This window comes from Corythoichthys intestinalis, chromosome 5 (genome assembly GCF_030265065.1).
Source record: "Corythoichthys intestinalis isolate RoL2023-P3 chromosome 5, ASM3026506v1, whole genome shotgun sequence".
Lineage (NCBI taxonomy): Eukaryota > Metazoa > Chordata > Actinopteri > Syngnathiformes > Syngnathidae > Corythoichthys > Corythoichthys intestinalis.
The window spans coordinates 30,177,479-30,198,478 of NC_080399.1; the positions used below are offsets into that span (position 1 = coordinate 30,177,479).

The 21,000-nt window shown below is 39.6% G+C and overlaps 1 protein-coding gene across 2 annotated transcripts in view; it reads right to left on the reverse strand.

Moving 5' to 3' along the window:
- Positions 1–2,211: 2,211 nt before the first annotated feature.
- The window catches only part of si:dkey-106n21.1 (solute carrier family 23 member 1), a 147,745-nt gene continuing 128,956 nt past the window's right edge, over positions 2,212–21,000 (reverse strand). For both annotated transcript variants that reach the window (XM_057837445.1, XM_057837444.1), the window contains exons 11-12: positions 8,667–8,762; positions 2,212–7,998 (exon numbers count right to left, since the gene is read on the reverse strand). In XM_057837445.1, the coding sequence (XP_057693428.1) occupies positions 7,805–7,998; positions 8,667–8,762 (290 nt within the window). In that variant the 3' untranslated portion in view covers positions 2,212–7,804. The remainder of the gene's footprint in view (positions 7,999–8,666; positions 8,763–21,000) is intronic.

A 21,000-nucleotide genomic window follows, 5' to 3' on the forward strand; every position in this document is an offset into this window, starting at 1 on the left:
AATCATCCCATTAAAAAACATGCAAACTCTACACAGTAAGGCCGGAAACTCATTAGTCTGCTTTTTTGGTTAATGATACGGTGGCATCTGCCCACACAATTCGGACCAGATTAGTTTAATCTGCTTTCAAGATCCAGTTGATCTTTCTTTCTCTCTCCTACATGTACACAAACTGCCCAATACAATTTGCGTAACTAGTGTCAAACAGACATGACAAATGTCACTTTTACCTGAAATACTGTTGTGCGTTTATGTGTTAGTGCATTCATAGTCTTGCTTCCATTTCTTTTCTTAAATTACACACTTTTAGTGGGAGCACATTAGTGTTAACACCAAAACATTTTTAATTCATGACATTTACAGAACAACTACCGTATGTGTAATACCATATTGGCCCGAACATAAGATGGCCCTGATTATAAGACAACCCCCTCTTTTTCAAGACTCAAGTTTGAAAAAAGACTTTTTGAACACCAAATTAATTTTTATACAGAAAATAATTACAGTACATCCGAAACAAATAATTATAACAATATATTTGAGAGAAAAAGCATGTTATTTTGCCTCATTCAAATCTTAATATCTGAACATTTAAATATGTAAACTAAAGTGCAATCACATTCGTAAATGACTGACTTCTGGTTTTGGAATGTAAATAAACCAATCTATTGTGATAAAACAACAAAATTGCAATTACTGCATTAACCATCAAAGTGAAGTCTAACAGCAACTGTAGTCTTGAAACAAATCTGAATAAGTAAAACCATTGCAAGAAAATAATGCAAACTGGTTAAACTTGAGAGTAGCTGAGATCTGTTATGACAGAACATCGCTTCATTGATATCTGGCGCCATCTAGCGTCATGAACGGGGAGAGTAGCTGAGATCTCTCATGACAGAACATCGCTTTAATGATATCTGGCACCATCTAGCGTCGTGAATGGGTATAATGTCTAGACCGCGAATATAAGACGACCCCCTCTTTTTCAGTCTTATTGCAACGCAAAAAACACTGTCTTATATTCGGGCCAATACGGTATTATTTAAAAAGAATAGTCCGAAGAATTGTTGCGCATCCAGTTAACATTTATACTTTCCTTATTGGAGTTAGTCACCAGATAGGATAACTTCTGTCTAGTCAGCCTTTTCCTTCATTCTGGGCCATGTGGCCCCCATGTATTCTATTCTATGTTCTATGTTGCTTTCCTGCCCCTGCCCCCTATTGTTTTTCCCTGAATAAAGTGGGTTGCTATCACAGCAACAGAGGGGGCAGCTCTGGATCTTGCCCTTTTGGTTTGGCCAGAGAGATCCCTAGGTATCACCATGTATGCTTTTTCTTGCGAGGTTTTGAAAGTGTAATGTTCCACTAATGCTCCCATACCTGGATGACTAAATATTAAAAATAAAAAATAAAAAAAAAACAGCAAATGACTAAGCATAAGGACCCAGATGAATCATGATGGTGAAACGGTTGATACACGTCTGGCATTTAGGTTTACTATAACATGCACATTTTTGGAATGTGGAAATGGGGGGGGGGGGGGGGGGGGGCACAGAAGACTAAGATTGAATGACGAAGAGAGACTAAGATTATTTGAAGCCATAACCTCTAAACTGTCAGGCAAAAATGAAAACCACTGTCCTACCATCTTCCCAAAAATGAGTGGAATAAGCATGTCGTGGCATGAGAAGAAACTCCACGAAAAGACACATATAACAACCAATGTCTTATTGTTCTTGAGTTTGTTCATCTCTGTGTTTGTCCCTGAAGGCTGTTTGCTGTGACTGTGACATGTTGAGACATCCACAACATCTTGAAGGGTTTAAGAAACCATAAACACGTGAATGCACGAAAATTGCCTCGCCTTCTGTAAACGACCAAATTCCAATTCTTTACTGTGTTTATTTATCTTTAAGTAGTCTTAAGGTTTTGAATGAGCTGCCCGTTAAATTATACCCAAGAAATGTCACAACTAATCCGAAAGGATGAATGACATTGGAAAGGCTCAATGCGCTTCAAGCAATTTACAATGTTTCAATGGGGCTCCCCCTGGTGGCAGACAGGCAGACACTAGGGCAGTGAGGCCTTGCAGTAAAAGTAAGCTTTGAATTTGTACTCCGTTATGTAATCAAACTGTCATTGTTTTATGGCAAATTAAAATAACCCCCACATTTAAATCAGTTAATATGATATATGTGAGTTGAAGCCCAGTTTCAATTGATGTAATCAATTTAGGGTTTCAAGTTGAGCTGCTTATGGTATTTATGGGTTTTTCCTGCTGCCCTATTGCAGAGAAATGACAAACTATTAAATCTGCTGACATCCTTTCAAAGGCATTTATTGAGAAAGTTTAGCAGATCTTTATTGTGTAGGAAGAAAAAGCATCTATACAGAGGAATTTAAAAAAATCTAGCCTCTATTGTTAGAACTTTCTGATTTTGCCTGACATTTTGTACAACTGTTAGTAAAAGACAAACACTTCTAAGATAAATACTACCAAACAATCTGTTTTTTTTTTCTGTAAAAATACAAACATTCTCAGGGTATTTTATGCCATCTTCAGTTGTTGGAAGAAAAATAACATAAAAACATGATCACAATTTACCATATTTTCCTCAAATAACGGCTCTTCTCGTTGACAATGAGGTATTACCATAAGAAAAACAAATGACAGGTATAGTGAGGGTTAAAGCAGGCCGTTAAAAGATTCCGGTTTCTAACAAAAACAGCATATAGTGAAGCTCGTAAAGTCTCTGAGATCAATCTTTAGCACCATCTTTAATAACTTTGGAGCATTTTTGTTGATCTTACTCGTGGTCACCCCAGAATGTCTCTCATAATTCCTCCTTAGTTCATTTATTCATTGCAAGTGAAATTGGAAGGGATGTCTGACATTAAAGTGCTTTTAAATATGAATGTTCTACTTCTTTTACTATTACCACAATCTTCACACTCTGTGAATACTATACTGTACGTATAACTGAATAAACTACAGGAAATTGTTCAACAGGAATACAAAAATGTACAAATCAGCAGCCAGAATAGATGCATAAGTTTCTACATAATGTTATGCGTTTATGTTGCTAGACTGAGCAGTTTTAGGAATCTGCGCCCTATTTTTATAGGATACGTATGTGCGCTCACGGGTAAAAAGAAGTCTCGATGTGCCCGCCTACAGCGCACCATCAATCGGTCGAACACATGTTGTGTGTCATATTTTATGTACATTGCTGGCTAGGAGTATTGTCACCCCTGCAATTCTGTCAGATAATGCTCAATTGCTCCCAGAAAATGTTTGCAATTATAAATGCTTTGGTAATAATATCTTCATTTATTTTGCTTGCAATGAAAAAACACAACAGAGAATGAAAAATAAATTAAATCATGATCATTTTACACAAAACTCTACAAATAGGCCAGACAAAAGTATTGGCACCCTTGGCCTAATACTTGGTAGCACAACTTTTAGACAAAATAACTGTGAACAACCGCTTACGGTATCCATCAATGAGTTTCTTATAATGCTCTGATGGAATTTTAGAACATTCTTCTTTGGCCAACTGCTCCAGGTCTCTGAGATTTGATGGGTGCCTTCTCCAAACTGCCATTTTCAGATGTCTCCACAAGTGTTCTATGGGATTCAGGTCTGGACTCATTGCTGGCCACTTTAGAAGTCTCCAGTGCTTGCTCTCAAAGCATTTTCTAGTGCTTTTTGAAGTGTGTTTTGAGTCATTGCCCTGCTGGAAGACCCCTAACCTCTGAGGGAGACCCAGCTTTCTCACACTGGGCCCTACATTATGCTGCAAAATTTGTTGGTAGTCTTAAGACTTCATAATGCCATGTACACCGTCAAGCAGTCCAGTGCCAGAGGTAGCAAAGCAACCGTAAAACATCAGGGAACCTCCGCCATGTTTGACTGTGGGGACCGTGTTCTTTTCTTTGAAGGCCTCGTTTTTTTGTTTTTTTTCCTGTAAGCACTATGTTGCTGCCTGTTCCCAAAAAGCTCTACTTTTGTCTCAACTGACTAGAGAACATTCTTCCCAAACATTTTTGGTTTTCTCAGCTAAGTTTTGGCAAACTCCAGCCTGGCTTTTTTATGTCTCTGGTTCAGAAGTGGGGCCTTCCTGGGTATCCTACCATAGAATGCCTTTTCATTAAGATGCCGACGGATAGAAGGGTTGACACTGTTGTACCCTCGGACTGCAGGACAGCTTGAACTTGTTTGGATGTTAGTTGAGGTTCTTTATCCACCATCTGCACAACCTTTCATTGAAATCTCTCGTCAATTTTTCCTTTCCGTCCACATCTAGGGAGGTTAGCCACAGTGCCATGGGCTTTTTACTTATTGATAACACTGTGCACGGTAGACACAGGAACATTCAGGGCTTTGGAGATGGACTTGTAGCTTTGAGATTGCCCATGCTTCCTCACAATTTTGCTTCTCAAGTCCTCAGACAGTTCTTTGGTCTTATTTCTTTTTCCATGCTCAATGTGGTACTCAAAAGGATAGAGGACAGAGGTTGAGTCAACTTTAATCCATTTCACAGTCTCCAAGTATGATTTTGTTATTGCCACTACCTGTTATATGCCACAGGTAAGTAACAGGAACTGTTAATTACACAAATTAGAGAAGCATCACATGATTTTTCAAATGGTACCAATACTTTTGTCTGGCCCAGTTTTGAAGTTTTGTGTATCATGATCATGATTCATTTTATTTCTTTCATTCTCTTTTGTGTTTTTTCATTGCATGCAAAATAAATGAAGACATTACTACCAAAGCATTTCTTATTGCAATCATTTTCTAGGAGAAATTGAGCATTATCTGACATCTTTTGGAGGGGTGCCAATACTTTTGGCCAGCAGTGTAACTGAAAAACTCTTCAAGGTGAGGTTAAAATAATTCTTTATAATCCAAACATTTTTAAAATGTTGTAGCTATCGTCATGCCACAATGTTCTGTGCATCCAAGTTTATGCCAGGTTTCTTTGGCTTTCTTCAACATAATTAATCTGGTTTTATACTCCACTTTCCTGTTTCCTCATTTTTGCCACTATTTGTTGAAATGCGTCATTTACTTTCTCTCTCCTATTACTGAAACATGGTCATGTTCATTTTGTTGCATTGTTTTGTAAATCATTTGCAACCCTGGTGAAATATCACAATGTAAAATGGGTTACATCAGTTAAATATTAAAATACACATTTCAATATCTATAAAATATGAGACCTGCCCAAACTAATACCCAGTTGCACTTGATTGCAATGTTCACTCAGCCAATGAGAAGTTGTCTGCACCTACTACCACAGCTGTCAAGCTGTGGAAGTAAGTCTTCACGTGCTCTGGGAAAGATACCACTTGCTAGTTGGTAATTACGAGTGCGTCCTGTTCATGTGGTTTTGCTGTTGTGGCAAAAAAAAAAAACATAGTGGACATGGACTACATTTTGGTTTGTTGAGTGGTCAAACTGATTTAGACCTAATATTTCATCTGCTACAACAAGAAGGGAATGAATCACAATCCAAATAAGTTTTTGTTTGTAAACAAACATTTTTGCAAACACTTGGTTGAAAAAAAAGGAACTGTATGTAATATCTAATGGTGTAAAAACATGTGCAAATTGACAATAAATCTTCTTCAAAAAAACCCTGGTATCATAATAAACTGTTGAAAATACGACTTCAGGGGGTGTTCACATGCAATTTTCGACTAGACAAGTTGTATTTACTATAATTACAAGATCACATGAAGGCGGCATAAAATACCAGTTTTCCAGTAAAAAAAAAAACTTGAGAAGGTATTCACATGCGATTTTCGACTCAACAAGTGGTATTTACCATAAATACCACAACACATGAAGGCAACATTAGGTTGGCTCCGTGTACCTTTCGGGCATTCCTTTTTTCTTCTAGTTTTGGAAAACAAAAAACGGAAGTCCAAATCCATTTTTGTTTATATATGTGTTATCAAAAAAACGACAAAACAAATCCAGTTTTCTGATTAAAAAGTGGTAATTCAATAAATGAAGGCAAGCCTTGCTCTGTTTTTCCAATATCATTTGATTGAACAAAAATCGAAAAAACAAACACTCGCAATATTTGTATTCCACCAAGTTCACGTTTAAAATGAGCCATGGACCGGCAGAGATTGTTTTTCTTCTTGTACGTAGACAAGACCCTGCTGCACAGCATGATATTTATAAGAAGAAAAAACATCGTCTTCCAGGTCATTGCAAACGCGAACTTGGTGGAAAACAAATATTAGGCGTATTTTGTTTTTCCACTTCAGTTCAATAAACTAATTCGAAAAACGGATTAAGGCTCATTTTCTGTTATTGAATTTCCCATGTTAATCAGGAAACGGGAGACAATTCATTTCCTGTTTTTGTTAACCACATAAAAAAAATAAAGGAATTGGGCTAGTTTTCCGTTTTTTTGTTTTCCAAAATTAGAAGGAAAAAAGGAATGGCTGAAAGGTGCACGGACCAGGTTGGTACTTTCGCATTCGTATTTCCTTTTCCCGCTTGAGGATAGAAGAGCTGAAGATGGCGAAGATGCTAACAAAGAAAGTTCCTGAAGCTGAACTTCAAATGGCAGTTGCTTTCCTAGCTCATCATCCACAAGGCAGAAAAATTTGACAGAATCTAATGTAAGATCACATTTCAGCGTTGGGTAGCCCTGTCACTTTCCTCAGCTATGCTAGTTTTCCATGCTAAGTGCAATGCTAAAGTGCTTACGTCCTAACAGTGATCGTTAGAACATGCTAATTAGTGTTAGCAATAAGAAAACCTTAGGCAAGTGAATGCATTCTTAAATGCAAAACTAATGTGACGATTTAAAAATAAATTTTTTTTACAGCTACTGAGTTTGAGTTTTAACACTTTCGATTGTAATTGGTGCAACCAGTCGTGCCGGCGACGCAATCTGTCTCCCTTGACCAGGCCAGGACTTGAAAGGACGCCGCCAGCGCGGCAGGAAACCACAACAACCACGCCATGTAACGCACCAACTTGTACCAGTTACCTTTGTACAAATAAGCAGGTTAATTTTTCGTGTAGTTTATCTTTGTATTAGAAGGCCTGTAATATGAAGGGAGTAAGTAAGCATGTCAATATTTAAAAATCTTTTGGAGCTGATTTTTTTTAACACGCTGTGTGATATTTTGCACAATTTACATTTGAAGCAATTAGCGAATTTTAATTATTACTTATCGTAATGGCTATCATATTACTTTAGGGCTGATTTTGTGAATAGTTTAGAAAAGTAGAAAAGTGTAGAAAAGTTTATGTGTCAAATGTGTTCAAATAAATATCTAGTTCTGGAATATTGAACCTGTTTTCCCACAACAAACAAACAATTGAAAGAGATGGAACAAAACTGATTTAGAATTCTTAGTGAATGTAGGAATAATAAGAAGAAATGCAAGTTGTTCGAACAATTCATTATTTCTGGATTATACATTTGGGAATGTGATACAAGGAACTAAGTATACTTTCAAGCAACACAAAGGGCCCCAACGAAATTTAGTCTGCAAAGAAAATGTTTTTTTTCTTTGTGCACACTTTTGTTAATTTATTTTATATACCATTGTAACTTTCATGAGGTTCCAATATAAGTGCGTACGCAACTGTTTCTACTATTGTTGTGTCATTATTGTCGCTCAACTATTTGCTCTTCAGGATCAGGATTCTCCTGATACGAGTTCATATTGAGTCATTCATACTTGTAGATTGTAAATTAACTTTTTTCCTGCTTATATTTCTAAGTTGGTTACACTATTTTTTTTTTTTTTAATTTGGTGTGCATCACGGTGAGTGGTCTGGTACAGAATGTTGGTTACTCTTGTACGACGGAAGAAAGGGCAGGTAACGGAAGAAGCTGCAACGCTGCCAAACACTGTCGCAGAAGGGAATGTTGTAACATGACTGGTCGCAAGTGGCCTGCTGTCCCGGGTGCGCAGAGTGTTGCCATTTGCTGAGGCCTCGCTCCTCGGCGCTGCCTGGAGAAGGAAAGGGCCGTTTGAGCATATATATGTCAATCTGTATGATTTTGTGACATCCCCAACACACACATACACACACTTGCTGATTTGTACTGCTTCCACTAACAATATGGCTGTAAAAAAGATGATAGCTCAGAAACGCAGTCAGTCTTGCTCATTTAGTGACTTGGCAGTTTTTTTTAAATGAAATCAGTTTAATATAGAGGCTGTCTGGGAATACTGTCATTCTCATTTGGGCCATTTAACTCTCAGAGCATGAAATTGATGGGAACTGGACTGTGTGGTTAACCGTGAAACTGAAGAAGTGAAATGTCTTCAAATAGCGAACAGCCTAGTTGCAATATTATGAGAAAGTTGTGAAAAAAAAAAGTCGAGCACTGAAAAAGCTGTTGATGGCAAAACCAAGTACTTACAGATTTACTGTTAAGACACATCACACGGCTCAAATTTAGCATTAGTGGCTTTTTTACATAACATTTTACATTCACTCCATGAACTGTGACACACACTGTCTTTCAAATACATTGAAAAAAGCTGTTTGATTGTTTTTTTTTTACCACACAGTATACATAAATACTATGTTTGAGCGTGAGCTGCTCAAACTTGTCATTCAACATGTTAGTATTCTCTCTCTCTCATAAAAAAACATGGTACTTTAGGCCTACCTGGAATGGTGTTGTCCAGTATGAAGCCAAAGAAGCCACCGATAAACATGTGAGTGGTAAAGAGCACTACGATGACCTGGTCTAGCTCTTTGATTCCTTGAAAAGACAACACACACACGGACACACACCTTTCATGACTCTTGTAAAATAAGGAATGTAGCCTGTGTAAATCATGGACATCACCAGAAGACTTTGGGGTCAGGGTGAAGTGGGAATCAGTAAAGCAGGTTCCACAAACTTGGTGGTCTACAAAATTTACTATAAAGTAATTTATGACTCCAATTACAATGGAGTCGGAATTTTGTGTAAAATATAAAATAAAAACAATAGTAATAATGTCAAGCCATTTTCTAAATGTGTTTGAACAGTGTGTCTCTTTTTAGTACAAAGATTGAGTACAATAGACTGGCTTCCAGCTGTCTCGACCTCTCTTCTATTGAAGATGTTTGGCACATTATGAATGTAAAATACCTGGAACCTGTACTCTTAAGAAACTGATGTAGTACATCATGCAAGAATGAGAAATAATTCCACCTATAAAGCATCAGAAAAACAGTTTTCCGTGTTTCCATGAAGGCGGCACGTTGACCGAGTGGGTGCCATGTTTGCCTCACAGTTCTGAAATGAAGGGTTCAATCTCAGGCTTTTGCCTCCCTGAGTGGGATTACATGTCTACAGGTCAGTAAATAGGCCCCTGCAGTTGGCTGGCATCCAGTTCAAGCTGTAGTAAACCTCCTGCCCATAGTCAGCTAGGCTAGTAAGGAGAAGCAGTACCGATAATAGGTAGATGGAAGGCAAGGAAAGATAATGTAAAACAATGGTAAACATGCCCAAAAAACCTAAAATGAGTAATTATTTGAAAGGGCAAAAAATGACTGTTTGCAGTGTTCTCCACTAAATATACTGTAGTTAGAAAACGGTTTACACTCTTTTTATGTATGTTTTGCATAAGGTCCCATCTGTAATGGAAATAATGGTTGTTAATTTTAAAAAATGGAAAACTACTGTATTGCATACAAGGGTACTGGGACACCAATACAGCAATTTCTCCTCCTTAGTTTTCAGCCAATGAAAAGCTTTGAAATGATTGTGACCAGTGCTGCAACGATTAATTGATTAACTCAATTAATTTGATTAGAAAAAATATTCCAATTAAATTTTGGTGCTTCAAGTAGTTGTTTAATTAAAGTGGGGTTGTAATGGTTTGATTTGAGAGTGTTTGCATTTGGTTTTATTGATTTGGGTGGATACACTGCCTTCTAGTGGTAACAGTGAATATGACATAATTCATTTCACATGGCTGAATCCAGCTGGTCCCTGTTAAGACCAACATAAGACAAGTTTTTGTTTGAGGTAATTTTTTTAATGCGTTCGTAATTTAGTTTATATGTATATTTAGCTGTTTTGTGTGGGAATATGTGTTTGAACGATTTGTTAAGAGCACTGTTAAAAAACGTCAGCATTTTATAACATTTGAGCTAGCGGACTTTTGCTGTGTAAGTTAGCCAATTGTTGTTTTGTTGTACTTAGATCCTCATTAATTCATTTTATTTTTTTTCCATTTGAGACTCAGCTCAGGTATTTTAAAATTTTATGTTCCTAATCCTATTACTCAATTATTCGAACAAACTCATTCATCGATTAATCGACTACTAAAATAATAGATAGCTGCACCCCTAATTGTGATTGATCTGACGATGCTGCAGGAATAGTCTTAAGGGTGTGTTATAGAACAGAAGACTAATGCAATAATAGTAAAAGTTGTAGTGATAGTAGTAGTAGTAGAATAACATCAGCCATAGTAGCTGAAAAGGCAAACTAATACAATTAGTAGTTGCAGGTAGTAAAAGAACAATTAGCATAAGTAGTAGTAACAGTTCCATTGGTATTTTAAGAGGTTAGTCTTAGAAGCTAAATAGTAAGTAATATTAATCTAGAAGTGGTAGAGAAAATAAACATACAATAAAACATATTAGTTGAAGAAGTAGTTAATATAACCAGTTGAAGCTTTACAAAATAATTTATTATTATTTGATAATTTTAGTAATAGTAATTAGTAGAAGTAATCAATAGTACCATGTGAATTAAGGAGTGGTTATCCTGTGAGTGAGTGCTACAGTGAATATGTGAATGCCTCACTAAGTGTTACTTCAGGTCCACCAAGCCGGTCAAAGGTTCAAGACCTAGATTCAACACGTCTCGCACACGGTTGTGTGAGTGACAATCGAGTGAGGGAGCTAGCAAAAAGGCCTCCCTCTGATGAGTGTTGTTTATTTGAGCCGGGCAGATTACACCCGATGACACGGAAGGATTGGCGAAGCTAAGCGGCCTAGACCTGAGACCGGCAGACCGCTCCCACCGCGGATTAGCACTTTCCTCAGAAGATATCGGGATCAACTTCTTATGTCAGTGCCCCTTTCATCTCTAGAAGTGGCGTCGCTCTTTTGCTGCAAATCTCAGTCATCAAGCAAAAGCATCTCCTTGTTCCAGATTGTCATGTTTCTCAAAGGTGAACTCAGTGTCACATTGAAAGAGTACACGTTATTGTGCGGCAAAACATCCGATGTTTCGATAGCTCCATTTCTTAAGAAGTGATGTACATATCAGTTTCAAAATTATGAAAGTATTCATGTCTGAACAAGTCGCCTACAGCAGTCATAGTAGGACATCAGTAGTAGAAAACAGTAGACAACATTAAAACTGTCATAGTAAAGCTAGTAGTAGATTAAGGGGAAAATGTGTACAATTTGTGGTTGTAAAGTTCGTAGTTGGAGTAAAAAATATTGGTACTAAAGTATATACTGTAATACATATTAATGCTGTGTGGTGATTTTTTTTCGGTTAAAAAATACTTGATTTTGTTTCCTATCCCATTATTTTATCACCCATTATTTTTATCAAATTTTAATACGAATTCAAGTGATTGTTGCATTTTAATTTCTTTAAATGCAAAAAAAGATTTTGTATTTTAAGTTTTATTATTTATTTATTTATTTATTTATTTATTTATTTATTTATTTATTTTTAAACCTGTCCTGTTCAGCTGTTTGACACAGAGAATGGAAGTCAAAGTGCCCGGATTCTGAACAGTTTTAATGTTTCACATTGAGAGTCTGACATACTCCCATTGTGATCATTCAAAATACCTTTTTATTATGACAAAGCAGCGAACAGGAAGGGATTATGGGGGGACAGAAGAAAAGAAATACAAGAGAAGAAGGAAAAGAAACACATACACAACAACTAGAAATACATTGAACATCTAAGCTAGTTACTAATATGCTGGTGCTATCGTCAGCGAGATGTATTTCCGGTTTACACCATGTGGGGGCCTATTGGCCAGTGAAAGAGGAGAATGGGGGTGGGGGTGTCTATAAGCCTATAAGCTAAGTGATTGAAAGGGGTAGAGTGTACACAAATCAGTTCTGTGATCTAGAACCCAGTAATCGTGTGAATCTCTTATGAGTGTAAGCCCGTTGGCGACCAACCCTACGCCGCCGCATCGCCAATCCCGGCACCGGGACCCCCAACCCGAGCATGCCCTACCACATCCAGCAGCACGCAGGCCCCACTGGGCGCGCGACAGCCACGCAGACGGGCGGAGAAGCCGCGCGGGCGCCAACCCAGGGCCACGACCCCCACCCAGCCAGCCCGGGGAGGGAGGGGGGGGGGGGTTGGCATGCGCAGCCCATCCCTCCTCCCACAGCCCAGCAAAAGGAGCCATCGTCCCCCCCCCCGGGACCCAGGGTGGTCCCCCGGGCCACCCGCGCACCCATCAACCGGCCTTCAGGGATGGCAGGAGGGGACGCGCCACCAACCCCACGCCTACACCCACCCCCGCCCGCCCACCCGGGCCACGAGCCACAGCCGCAGCCCCCCAACCGGCACGACACGCCACGGGACCCCCAGCGGTCCACCAAGCCCCAGGCAAGGCAGGGTCCCCCGCCGGTGCAGGCGACACCCCGCTGATACACCAGCGCCCAGCCAGCGACCCGCGACGAAGCGCAGGGCGGATGCCCAGCCAGAGAAGAGAGGGGAAGGCGGACGCAGGAGAACGCCCAGGAGCTGCCACGGGGCGATGCAAGATCGGAGACCCGACCCCCCAACCTACTCCCGCGGCCGGCAGCCGAGGCAGAGGGGAGACCACACCCCAGGAGCCACGCCATATAGAAAAAGTGTGGGACCCACCTACCACCCTATTACTGTGGCTGCCAGGTTCCCGACTGGCAGCCATCACCCAGCACCGTGATGGGGGTGTGAGGGGAGGGTAGTGCAATGTATGCATTAAAATAGGAGAGCTTGGCTTGGGGCAGTGGGACCGCAGCATGGAGCTTCTGCCCAGCCGCCCGTCCCACCGCCCTTTGCCGGAGCTCTCCTGTGGAGTATGATGTGTGGTGCATTTAAAAAAAGGTGCAGAGATGGCGGGGCCTGTGGTGAGGAGGCAGCCGTGAGGTACCCCCACACCCAACAGGTTATTCTTTGTCATTATAAATGTATTTTTACAGATGTTGGACCAATAGTTATTATCTAATGTTACCGAAAGTTCTTTATTCCATTTTTCGATTGGTAGGCAAGTAGAGTTGTTACATGAGAGGGCTTTATATACTTTTGAAAGTATTTTTTTTTGTTGAGGATGTATATTTATTATTTTATTTACGAAAGGTGGTGGGTCTAACGTACCCGTTAGTGATGGAAATTTGCTTCTGATGGCTGCCCTGATTTTATTATATTGAAGGAAATTGACCCCTTTGATCTGGAAATCTTGTATTATTTTTTCATATGACATGAATGTATTATCTTTAAACAAATGCTGTAACTGGTTTATTCCCGTATCATCCCATGTGCTGAAATGAATAGGAATTTTATTAACGCCAAAGTCTGGGTTGTGCCAGATTGGTGAGAATTTACACGGGGCTTGTTGTGATTGCGTAATTTCCATACCTCTCCACCAGGCTTTCAAGGTGCATGCTATCATTGGGTTTTTGAAGCAGCTATGGTGCTTAATACTAGAACTAATAAAGGGGAGGTTTGCCAATTGTATTTGGTTGCAGTCTGTTTGCTCTAATTCTAGCCATGACTGTTGTTCAGTGTTAAGATATAACCACCGAATAAGATATTGTATTTGATTTGCTATATAATAGTTTTGGAAGTTAGGGGCCTCTAGACCCCCCTCTGGTTTATTTCTTTGCAATTTGGCAAGGCTAATTCTGTTTTTCTTGTTTTTAAAGTAGAATTTTGTGACGGCTGAGTCTAGGTCTTGAAACCATTTTTGAGTGGGTTTAAAAGGGATCATTGAGAACAAATAATTTATTTGTGGTAATACTTTCATTTTGACTGTTGCTATCCGGCCCAAAAGTGAGATGGGTAGATTATTCCAGTGTGTCAAATCGTCACATATTTTTGCTAAGAGGGGTGTATGGTTTAGTTTAGTTAATTCTGTAAGTTTTGGTGAAATGTTGATTCCAAGATACTTTATATTCCCTATTGGAATATTGTGATTTTGATTTGCAGGATTCCATGAGTTTGTTGATAAGGGCATTATAATTGATTTTGACCAGTTTATAGCATAATCTGATATCTGTGAAAATGTCTTTATTAGTTCAAAGGTCTCATGTAGGGAGGATTCTGGTTTTTCTAGATATAATAGTATATCGTCTGCGTATAAGTTAATTTTGTGTTCTGATGTGTGCGAGCAGATCCCTTTGATATTAGCGTTTTGTCTTATTGCAATTGCTAATGGTTCAATAAATAGAGCGAATAATAGGGGAGAGAGTGGGCAGCCTTGTCGAGTTCCCCTTTGAAGACAGAAACTTTGTGAAATGACCCCGTTTGTGTTTACAGTGGCTTTTGGGGCGTTGTAGAATATTTTTATCCAGCGGATAAATGGCTCACCGAAGCCAAATTTTTCCAAAACTTTGAAGAGAAAAATCCAGTTGACTTTGTCAAATGCTTTTTCTGCGTCCAAAGAGAGGATAATTGCTTTCTGTTTATAATTCTGTGCAATGTTAATAAGATTTAACACGCGTCTTATATTGTTTGTAGAGTTACGTCCTTTAATAAAGCCGGTCTGGTCTTTATGAATTATAGTGGGAAGAGTTTGTTCTAATCTAGTAGCTAAAGCCTTTGCAATAATTTTAATATCTGTATTCATTAAGGATATTGGTCTATAGTTTGCTGGTTGGGTTAGGTCTTTCCCTTCTTTTGGCAGTAATTTGATTACTGCAGTGTTCATATTGTCTCTAATTTGACCCTTTGCACTGATTTCTTGAACCATTCTATAGAAAAGTGGTGCCAGCATATTCCAAAAGTGTTTAAAATATGATGTCGAGAACCCGTCGGGCCCCGGTGCGCGACCTGTTGGCATGTCCTTTACGGCATTCCATAATTCAGCGAGGGTAAGTGGGGTATCTAGCAATTGTTGGCTTTCCAAAGTTATTTGGGGGATGTCAAGATTATTAACGAATAGGTCAATGTCTTCATTATGATCGATTGTCACCGAGTATAAGTTTTTGTAGTAGCTATAGAAAGTTTCGTTAATTTTTTCTGGTGATTGTGTTATTATGCCGGCTGAATCTTGTATTGTTGTAATTAATGTTTTTTCTTTGTTACATTCGAGTTGGTTTGCTAAATATTTCCCGGATTTGTTATTATGCTCAAAGTTGGTATATCGTAGTTGTTGTATTTTAAGTTTTAAATACACCTATTAGCACAGGAGTTGACCAATGTGCTTACCTTACATAATTTAAATTTAATGTCATTAGAAACAATGGGCAGCTTTACATTTGTAATAGAGATGTCGATCGATCGGGTCCGATCACGTCATTTTCAAAGTATCCTAATCGGCAAAAAAATATTGGCCATGCCTTTTTTTAATACATATATATATATTTTTTTAATTAAATCGTTTTGTAATTGTATTTAACGTTACAAACATAATATGTTACACTCATCTAGAGGTTTTAGGCTTAATGTAGGGTTATCAAATTTATCCCGATAACGGCGGTAATTAATTTTTTTTAAAAATGGATCACGTTAAAATATTTAATGCAAGTAATGCATGCTCTGCACAACCCACTCACGCATTGTCGCGCTCAATCTGTAATGGCGCTGTTTTACCTATATAGAGAGGTAAAAGGCAGCGTAAAATGAGTAGAGTGAATTTTGGCAGCCTTTGGAGCCTTTTTTTATTTGGCTAAAGCCTTACAATCCCTCTCCCTATGATTAGAAATATCATGGGAAGCAATGTGGGGAAGCAAGGTAGCAATTGATCTTTTTCTTAACACCTTATGTTATTTCCCAACGCAGAGAAGATACATCAATTGGTAGCACTACGCACAGTCATGGTTCCACTTCCCATCATGCATTTGGGCATGGCTACAGTATCATTTACTGAAAGCTCAACAAATACACTAGATGGCAATATTTAGTCACAATATACAAAGTGAAAAGTCTTTCTATCCGTGGATCCCTCTCACAGAAAGAATGTTAATAATGTAAATGCCATCTTGAGGATTTATTGTCATAATACACAAATACAGTACTTATGTACTGTATGTTGAATGTATATATTCGTCCGAGTTATATTCATTTTTTTCTTAATGCATTGCCAAAATGTTTATGATCGGGAAAAAATATCGGGAATGATTGGAATTGAATCGGGAGCAAAAAAAAGCAATCGGATCGGGAAATATCGGGATCGGCAGATACTCAAACTAAAACGATCGGGATCGGATCGGGAGCAAAAAAACATGATCGGAACAACCCTAATTTGTAAAGATTAATTAAACACCCCCCCCACCCCCACCCCAAAATAACTTAAAAGTAAAAGGGCGGCATGGTGGGAAAATGGTTTTCCGATCAAGGGTTCTAGAAGCCTCTGTCCAGTGTGGAGTTTTCATTTTATTATCATTTTTTTGCTAGAACAAAAAAACAATTGTGTTTTAATTTTATATTCCATAGTTTTATATACTTTGAATTTCTATATACGTACATGTATACTTTAATGAAATATTTGTTATCAATGGTTTAATATTAATCGTGAAATTAAAATTGAAAAATGAGATAAAATGATTGAGCTCACCAAAATGCTTGTCTTCCAAATCTTTAATATAGTTAAACTGTGCATTTTAGGAAGTTTGCTCCAGTCAATCCAGCTCAGTGCCACATTTTGGGTTAAAACGCCAAAGTTATATTTTGCCTGAGAACGTGGATTCCCGATCGTCTGTCCTTGTGCTTGAAAATGGTGAGCTTTGGATGGCTATGAGTGCGAACCTCCTGAAACCTCAAGCATGGAGGTTCTCGTAATGCTCGAAAACTTTCACATTCTTTCATTCCACACGTTCATTCACAATTGATTTGCGCATTGCAGCTCAAGTTACACTTCGCCTGAGATGGGGATTTCGCCCCAAACCTCCGTGTTCCTTTGCCTGCAGTTTATGTGTCTGGGAGGCCCGAGAGCTGCACATAGCGCCTGCACGTTCAACGGTGTATTTTCATCCAAACATGCACAAAAACAACCATATTAAATTTTGCCAAGTTGCCAGGGGTTCACGCTTGTTGCGCCGCCTCAATGTGCCCCATTTTGGCTTTTATGTTCCCGAATTAAGTTTAATCTAGCGACACAATTGTAAACAGATCACAAACCAGTTTTTCCCCCACAGCCCCCTGCCGATGGCTGTGATTGGTTTGTTATTTCAGAGCAGGACTGTGTGGGTCTCTTTGCTTACAGGCGGAGGGCTGAAAGGGTAAAAACATTCTCTATGTTGATAACATGAACTGAGGGAATGAACTTTAAATCACAGCCCTTATTGGACATCCTGGGCGTCCCTCTCCTAGAGGTGCAAAATTGTTAAAGCTGCCAGCAAAGACCCGGCCTATTGTTGCTATTTATAATAGATACATATATTGTTGTCGCTGTGGTTAAGGAGGATACCTTATATGGTGGACACTCTTGATCATAGACTCTCAATTGCATTTGGATCACAGCCTTTTAACTCAAGCATACCATTCCTCTTTAATCTACTGTATTTAAAAAACACTCCTGACTATAGACTGCACCCAACGATATTCTACAATAAAATGTATTTGATCACATTTAAAATGCACTACATGATGTATAGTAAGGGATATTTATACAAAATACATTAATTAACCTGTTAAAATCCATAAATAAGCTGCATTGGACAATACAATGCAGTGGTCAAAGTGTGTGTTGTGGGGGGTTAGCCATTTATAGTCCGAAAATTACGCTAGTCCTGCCTTTTTGAAGATACAGGCTGTCGGTATGCCTGCTGGGCATTGCAGCCTGATGCACCTCCACCGGTGCACTCGACACAACAGTGATCCCCTATACACCTGTGGGCAGGAAAGGGTCGTCAGCTGGTGACCACAAGTCACAGATGTTGCGCTCCTTTAACCTCAGTACATCTTTTGATAGCGTAGCGATGGCCTCCTCTGGCAGTTCCTTGATGACTTTATGGCTCCCTGCCCCTGTAAAGCCAATGTCTTGGAGAAGGCGAACTATTGAGGATCCCCCTACACCCCACCTCAGTGGTGCATGTAAGGGCTTTACAGCTAGCCTCCTGACACTCTGCTGCTAAGTCTGCAACCCGGGAACGCTTGCGTTCATTGGCAGCCTCCATCCCCTGTTCCAATTGGACAGTGAGTTCCACTAGCAGTATGGTTGTGTGTGAGACTGACCAAAAGATCAGGTCTAGCCGGAGCGATGTTTCCACTATCTGGGAAACTGAAGCTGTCTCCCCAGGTCAACCCTCATAGTCCACTCACCACCGGGTGAGAGGAGTCTTGGTGTTGCTCTCTGGTAGGTGGGTTTGGCGTCTCCCCAGCTCTTCCAAAGAGGATGGGCAGTCTCACTGGAGCAGGAGGTTCACTATTGGTCCATTGTTTGCATGCCTCTGCCAGCTTCTTTAGCACTAGATCCGCACCTGCATCTTCTCATGAGCTTAGAATCGTTGCCTGTGTCCGTTCTGGTCATTGCCAAAGAGTCTGTCCGATTTGGCCCTTCTTCCATCTCGCCTCTCAGAGGGCCCCCAGGATGTTTTGCTTTATTTGCCGTCGTGGTATGCTTAGGGCAGGGGTGTCAAACCAATTCCACAAAGGGCCAAGAGGGTCCTGGATTTCATTTCAACCAAGACTGCGCAATCAGATTAAACAATGATTTCCTGCTGAAACAAGCAGCATCTGACTGCAATCAACTGATTACACTTGTAGGAGATTGGATTGGTGAAAGGATGACCTCTTCAGTGGTTGGAATGAAATCCAGGACCCTCTCTGTGGAATTGGTTTGACACCCGTGGCTTAGGGTGTCCTTTGAGACTGGTGGGTAAGGTAACTAGCCTGCCGCCCCCGATGCAGACTTTACTGCGGTCATCCTAGCTGTCCTCCAATCTTTCCTGGATGTCAACTGCCCTCTTACAGTATTCACTGGATGCCTCCAGGTTGAGATTTGAAGATACAGGCTGTTAGTATGCCTGCTGGGCATTGCTGCCTGAAACAGCTCCACCAGTGCACTCGATGCAACTGTGATCCCCTCTACACCTATGGGCAGGAAAGGGTCTTAAGCTGGGGACCACCAGTCACAGATGTTTCGCTCCTTTAACTCCAGTCATCTTTTGGTGATGGAGCGATGGCCTAAATTACACTTGATGCATCCTTAAAATGCCCAAAGACAACCCCCTCCTCTTGTTTTTTTCCTTCCCACTGACATTGGGAGTGTACAGGGCCCAGAATTTGTTGGTAAGTCCCTTTTGACATTTTTAAGTACAGCAGCAGCTATGAGTCTAAAATGCTAGATGTTATTGTATCTTGAGAACAGGTGCATCTCAAATTGTGATGCATAGTCATGATTCTGAAGTTAATATCTGAGAAAGAAGTTGTGGAAGTAGTAGTAAAATTGAAACACAACGAATCTAAAGAAAAACACTTACTGGTGACATGTGGTCTAATCCATTTCTTCTCTAAGTGTTAATGAGGTGCCGGTGTGAAGTTGTTCACGAATGAACTTGTCTGAAGTATCCGAGCCTGCCCTGCAGCTAATGGCAGCCACTGTATAATTACGACGGGCAAGTTCAGAGCAAGGAAAAGAATTCGCTATCCTTGGTACACAAATTGAAGTGTATGTACTAGTTTACCCTTTATGCTTTACTCGTAAGAAAATTCACCTCAGTCAATACAAACAGCAAGCCAGAGGGTGGTGTACTATATTTTCATTTTTTATCACTAAGAAGGGAATGAGGGTCCACTGGCTTCCGGTTCATTTTAGAATTGATTTCAAACTTTTACTGTTTCTTTTTAATTCTAATAATGGCCAGGCTCCTTCTTATTTGTCAGAGATTTTAACCCTCTGTGAAAGCCAGCTTCTTCTGCAAGTTCCAAGGTTGAAACTTAAACATTGGGGTGATAGATCTTTTGCGGTTGCTGCCCCCAGGTTGTGGAATAACCTGCCCCCTGAAATCATTATGAATCTTGGCCTTTTTAAATCGCGGTTAAAGAACAATTTTTTTGGACTCGCCTTTCGTCCAGACTAGGGTTGGTGGTTCCTGGTTTTATTTACTGTTTTGTCTTTTATCTCTATGCGTTGTTTTTGTTTAGTTTTTTTTCTTCAATGTCATTGTATAATACTTTCCTGACTTCTATTTATCATGAACTATACTTATAATTGTTGTACAGCACTTTGAGGACCGTTTGGGGTTTTGTAAAGATGTATCGAAATAAATTTGATTTGATACCTTTAACAAATGAATATACCCCTTTGTTCTACAGAGCATGGTTTTTATTCTATTGAATCAGTTCTATTATAAACTGCCCAAATAATACTGCGTGTGAGGTCAAAGAGAATTGTGTAATGGTTTTGACGTTACAAGGACATTAACTCGTATTTTTTTTCTCCCAGTATACTCCACTTACTAGGAACATCTAGTGGTCCTACTAATGTGCAAGAATTGTCCAATTGGTTTCCAAAAACTAACATTCAGTAGTGGAAAAAAATATTTCAAAAATCAAACAGTTGTTCAACTAGGGCACTCTAGTTGTTCACCTTGTCAGCTAAATTGCCATCACTATCGATAAATGCTCAAACGGCTTATCATCGTCCCCTAGTGGACAAGATGATGGGTTCAGTGCATGCAAACGAGTTACAAACATCCATTCCCCAAAATCCTCACTTCAGCCCAAACAAACAAGTGATGAATAGCAGACGTTAAGACAATTAGGCTGTTCAAATCTGGGCCAGGGGACTCAAAGGTGAGTGAGCAGCTATTGCCATCTGGGCCCCGTGGGATTTGGGAAGGTCTTTTGGGTTTTACGGAGATTATGG